A 5,589-nucleotide genomic window follows, 5' to 3' on the forward strand; every position below is an offset into this window, starting at 1 on the left:
AAGAATTAATCTTTTAAATAAAAGTCACCAGTAGGTCAAGCTTTACACATTTAAAGCAGAGTGGCTGTTTCCAAATTGCTTTTACTGCTTTCAAATCCTAGTTTAGAGCAAGGGCTCAGTGGTCTCTAGTAAGGAGGTTTTCTTCTGCTTTTAACAGAAATTCCCATCTGCTTCATGGGTGTGATCCCAAATAAGGGCAAATGGGAAAATAAAGGAACCATTCTTCCCTTTAACACAATTAATACAACTGCCAAAAACCAGCATGTATTTAATAAATGCAATGTAGATTGCTTTATTTGGCCTTCTGTTCACAAAATAATTTTATTATATGTATGAAAGCAGCATACAGGCAATAAAATTATGAAAACATTCACAATACATAAATACACAGACCTGATGCAGGATGTATATAGTTTGTTAGACTTTAAATTTTTTTTTCCTCTCAGTTCTCTTTTTCTGACAACACATTTGTTTTGATATATGTTATGAAAAAGTTGCTCCAAAGGGTATTTTCTCCCATTTAGAAAATAAATTGATTCCTTTGAATGCTGCTGAATAGTAACACCCAATGTTCCTGTTGCTAATGCTCACTGATTGCTCTTGGCATTACAGAGGGAAAGCAGCAGGGAAGGACAGTGGAAAAGTAGCAGGATTTTTTAATTAAACATTGGCAACTTTTTTGGAGTTCACAGGAGGATCTCGAGATGGAGGCTGCAGTTCCACCCATATTTAGAAATGCTTTAATCCAAAATGGTAATGAGGCCACTATTCCTTATGGATTGGAGGATTGACATGGCAATCACTAAACTGTGATGTCCTCCCGGGGTAAAGCACCAGGGACCTCAGGTTTTAAATCTGACTGTGACACAGGAGCAGACAGACAGCAGGGTCCAGGTGGTCCTGCAGGATAACAAGGTTTTGGCATCCTTCCTACCATTATAACCCAGTGTGTTTGTTCAGAAAAGATATCCAAGACTTGAAATAAGAAAAGTCTGAGAAAGCTGTTTATCTTACATAAATACAAAACACTATATACTAAGAATTGTTATCTAAGAAGCTTTCCTTCCCAAACTGGATTCTTCTTAAGGTTGTAGTCATATTTAAGGTATTTACAGATCCACAAACTTCACATTCTAGCAAAGTCTCTGTAACATGAAACTTTTTAAAAATAAATAGCAGCATTTTCTTTTATTTCTGTAAGGGAAGAGAATTCTCAACTCAGTCAACTCTGGTCCTATCTTTTGAAAGAAATCCCACTTAAAAATAAAAAAAGCCCACAAGCAAACCAACTCCACACAGCATCAGTTCTCTTGATTCCTTAATTTCTTGCTGAGTTCCTTAACATTCCTCCATTCCCCTCACCAGCTGTCCAGACTATCAGAGCTTGTAATAAAGTGCTGACTGGTTGACTGGTCAAAATGCAGTTATGACACTCCAAAAATATCCCATTGTTTAAACATCTTAAATAATATAAATAAAGCTAGATCTGGTTGTAACATATGAAAAATATCAATTTAAAACAATAAATAAATAAAACCAGTATCAACATATTACCTTCCAAAGCTTTAAAAATAACCGTTCTCATTATAAGGCTCAATTATTTGTCAGAAATAATTTTAAGAAGGCATTTACCTACCTTTACAATCCCTCAGTCATTAATTAGGACCTGTTAACACCCACTATCACAAGACAAAGCAATCCTTTAACTTCTAGTAAACATTAATCTTTAAATACTCAACATTTATCTTTTGCCTCACTTTTAGCTAGAAACTGATTTCTCTGTACAGAGAAGAAGCAACATTTTCTTTGTAACTGCACTGTATCTAAATTTGTAGATTTTCCTCAGTGTGAGCAGTACAGTTTTTTAGAACCAATTTCCAGTATCTTTTTCTGTTTATTTAAATGTTCGAAATGTTAAATTTGCTCTGAATGCCAGGAAAATTAATTCTGGGCTTGGTGTAAATGTGCATTTTTCTCCCTTAGAGCTTAGGTTCTTACCAAAAAATTCTTGTATATCTTTTTTTTCCCAAAAAAGATTATTACAATATACACCATTAGGTCTTGCTAAGTAAACCTTACTGTTCAGGTTTTATGCTGCCCATTCTGTGTAATGGGATTGATCTTTTCCAAAGAAACATCAGCTTCATAATCCAAGAAACCCGACAGGGCTGGGGACATTTTCTCCAAGGTCTTTGACAGTTCGCCCTCCTCGTCTTCCTTTTTTAGAGGTTCTTCTTCCGGGCAGATAATGGAGTGTGGAATCAGATAAACCAGATTAGACTCTTTGGGGCTGGACCCTTTGGGCTCATGTTGGCTGGAAAAAACCACGGCCCCGTTGTTGTTAATGCTGACAGTCTCGATGGCATTGCCAGACATGGGGCAGAGCCTGTAGCAGCCCAGCAAGGTGGAGAAAGCCTTGCGGAAATCAGCGTTGAAGGCATAAATGATGGGGTTGAGGGAAGAATTGGCCCATCCAAACCATATAAAAACATCAAAGATGGTGGAATTAATGCAGAAAGCCTCTGCTCCCTTGGATGGCTGGGTGGGCTCGCAGAAGGGAATCATGCAGTTCAACACAAAAAATGGCAACCAGCAGCAAACAAACACCCCCATGATCACCGAGAGGGTCTTTAACACCTTTGTTTCCCTCTTGAAGGACATTTTGAAGTTGCTCTCTGGCTGCTGGCAGTCCATGCTGCTCCTGTTGCCACCTGGGTTGTGGCAGTTCTTGGCATGCACTGCTGCTCTCTCCAGAGCCGAGATGCGCCGGATTTGCTTCTGAGCAATCCGGTATATCCTGGTGTAGGTGACTATCATGATGGCCACGGGGATGTAGAAGCTAATTAGAGAAGAGGAGATAGCATACATCCTGTTTAGGCTAGAATCACAGTTGTCCGTGCTTACACCTTCTAAGGTGGCATTGAAGTCCAAAAAGCTCGTGGTTGTAGCCTTGTGCCAGTTCAGCTGCACTGGGATGAAGGAGATCAACACGGACAAAGTCCACGCCACGCTGATCATGATGAAGGCTGCCTTGGGGGTCATTTTCCTCTCGTACCTAAACGGGCTGGAGATGGCCCAGTATCTGTCCACACTAATGACACAGAGGTTTAAGATGGAGGCTGTTGAGCACATAATATCAAAGGCCACCCAGATGTTGCAAAATGAACCAAAAGGCCAGAAACCAGCGATCTCAGCCACAGCTTTCCAAGGCATGACCAAAACTGCCACTAAGAGATCTGACACGGCCAAGGAGATGACAAAGAAGTTGGTCACCTTGGACCTGAGGTGGCGAAAGCGAATGACAGCTGCGCAGACCAGCGTGTTTCCCAGCAGCGTGGAGAGGATCAGGAGCGAGAGGAAGCAGCCCGTGAGGATCCGAAATGAAGAGGAGTCCCTTTCCACCAGCAACCCTTCCCCGTCCATAGTGGTCTCGTTCCAAGTCATAGTTTCTCCTGAGGGAAAATCATATCATGATTTTCATGACGACATCAACTCCTCTCCTTGCAGAGATCAGAGAGATCAGACGGCCATTAATTACTCATCACCAAACCTAGCAAAGGTCTTTTCCTACAGTCCCTTCACCCCCAGACAGACCTCACCCTCTTTGAATCATCCTGAACACCATCCTGAAAGCCTGTGAGCAGGATCTGAAAATGCACAAACACAGTCCACCCTACAAACAGGGGGTTTTAGCAATCCCTTCAGAAACACACTGCACCACCCCGGCATGGAGTAGCCTAACTCAGACAGCTCACCTGCAAATGTTCTGCTGCCGTCCTCTGCAAGCACACCCCACACACAGCAAAGCAATCACTTTTCCATGCTTGCATCTATTCCCACTTAAATAGACTATTGATCGAGTGCTTCCAGTGTCCACTGCACCAGCCCTTCATATTTACTGAAGCATATCAGACAAGATGCCTTTTCTCTAGTTCCCAAAATGTCTCACTAATGAAACACTCCATCCTTCCTCCTCGGTACATTCCTGTTACAAAATGCACCAGTTCTCTCTCTGTTTCTCGGCAGGATCAGAAAGCAAATCTTCACTTGGTTTCAAACTGTTTTACATTTCCAAGACAAAATAAATAAACATACAGTAGGTGTGTTTTAAAGGTTTTCAGCAAGAAGTAGCTCAGATTATTTAGTTTGACTTAAACAAGAAATGCTGGCTCCTACCTTTCACCTCTGATTCCCTGTTTGCTCTGGGATGCAGGGCCGTCTCTCCTCCTGTTTTAGTTTTGGAATTGCATAGCAAATCTTATATACAAAACCAACACAGGAACACTGCATTGCATCGTGTATGTGGGCTTTTTTTCCCTGGAAGTGCAAATTGGCAGGGGAGAAGAAAGAGTGGACCACCAGGAGTTAGTTTTCAAGGGAGCAGCAGGTCTGTGCCGTCGGACCGTGCGTGACGGACCCTGCTGGTGTGCGCCCAGCTCCCTCCATCCCACGGCCCCTGCTGATCACTCTGCAAACTTTGTTGGCCACATCAGTCCCAGTCGCACTTTGTACATCCCGTTGAGGCAGCACATCAGGGCAAATCATCCCAGGCAAAAGGCACGGTATTCCCAACACTGGCAAGAGCCGATTACCAGTTTTTCCCTCGGTCGTTTGCCGGATGAAGAAAAAGGCGAGAGGAGAAGGACCCGAGTGACCTTCCCTCGGCCACCACGCCGGCGATGCCCGCAGTGGGTTCCTCTTCCAGCAGGAACAAGTCGCTTTAACACTCCACTGCCAAGTTATAGCTCTCCATAACTACTCCGGAATAATCCCACCTCCTGCTCAGCGGGGCTGCGCTCCAGGGATCGGGTCCAGCTCTTACCATGCTTTTTCCCTCTCGGAAAGGCGCAGGTGGAGACAGCTCCTCACACTCTCCCGCTGCCCGCCCCGGGCCGCGCATCTCCCGGCTTCCTTCTGCCCGGGGCAGGGCTCGGCAGCATCGCCCCTCCAGGAACGCTCTGTCTGCCTGGCGACTCCTTCCTAAAGGACTAAGACAAGGGAATGACAGGCATGGAGGCACGCAGCGAGCAAAAAGCCACCCCCCTTCGCCTCCTCTAACATCTTCGGTAGGGCGCCGCTTCTTCTGGACAGCTTTTCCTGCCTTCCTGGGAAAAACGTCCCGGGCAGCCGGGGCGAGAGGCAGAGCTGGGCTCCGGGAGCGCCTCTCGTGGAGTTTAGCGCGGCCGGGATTACTTTGCCCGAGCTGCGGGACGCTCGGTGCGCGGCTGCGGACCGTGAGCACCGGCCCCGCGCCTCGGCGCTGGGCGATGCCCGGGAGGGGCCGCGGGGCGAGGCCCCGCCAGGCGGGAGAGCGGCGGCAGCCCGCAGCACGCTCGGGAGCCGCTCCCGGCACGGCGGGGCAGCGGCCGGGGCTGGGGGCTCGGCCGGGGCAGCGCTCCGTGCGCCGCCCCCGCCTGGCGCAGCCCCCGGCTCCCGGCGCAGCCGCGGCCGCCGGGCTCCCTCTCCTGGGCGGCCGCGGTGGGCACGGACCGGGGCAGCGTCCCGCAGCGCTGGCACCGCGGCCGGCATCGTCACCCTGCGGGCGGGCGGCGGGGAAAAGCCACGGACAGGCTCCGCGCCCGCGCTGGG

General features: G+C 47.3%; 1 protein-coding gene across 2 annotated transcripts; it reads right to left on the minus strand.

Annotated features, from left to right (window-relative positions):
* Window positions 1–263: 263 nt before the first annotated feature.
* On the minus strand, window positions 264–5,302 carry DRD1 (dopamine receptor D1). Of its 2 annotated transcripts, none has more exons than XM_021530668.3 (2): window positions 4,177–5,302; window positions 264–3,452 (listed from the first exon to the last, which is right to left on the minus strand). In XM_021530668.3, the coding sequence occupies exon 2, from the start codon at window positions 3,442–3,444 to the stop codon at window positions 2,083–2,085; it is 1,362 nt and encodes a 453-aa protein (XP_021386343.1). In that variant the 5' UTR covers window positions 3,445–3,452; window positions 4,177–5,302; the 3' UTR covers window positions 264–2,082. The 2 variants fall into 2 exon arrangements, with proteins under 2 accessions (XP_021386343.1, XP_021386344.1); XM_021530669.2 differs by having other exon boundaries at window positions 264–3,500.
* Window positions 5,303–5,589: the final 287 nt, after the last annotated feature.

This window comes from Lonchura striata, chromosome 15, assembly GCF_046129695.1.
Source record: "Lonchura striata isolate bLonStr1 chromosome 15, bLonStr1.mat, whole genome shotgun sequence".
Classification (NCBI taxonomy): Eukaryota; Metazoa; Chordata; class Aves; order Passeriformes; family Estrildidae; genus Lonchura; species Lonchura striata.

What these genes read in the sequence shown, in the direction of transcription:
- DRD1 (XM_021530668.3), bottom strand. Translation starts at nt 3,444, where the DNA reads ATGACTTGGAACGAGACCACTATGGACGGGGAAGGGTTGCTGGTGGAA.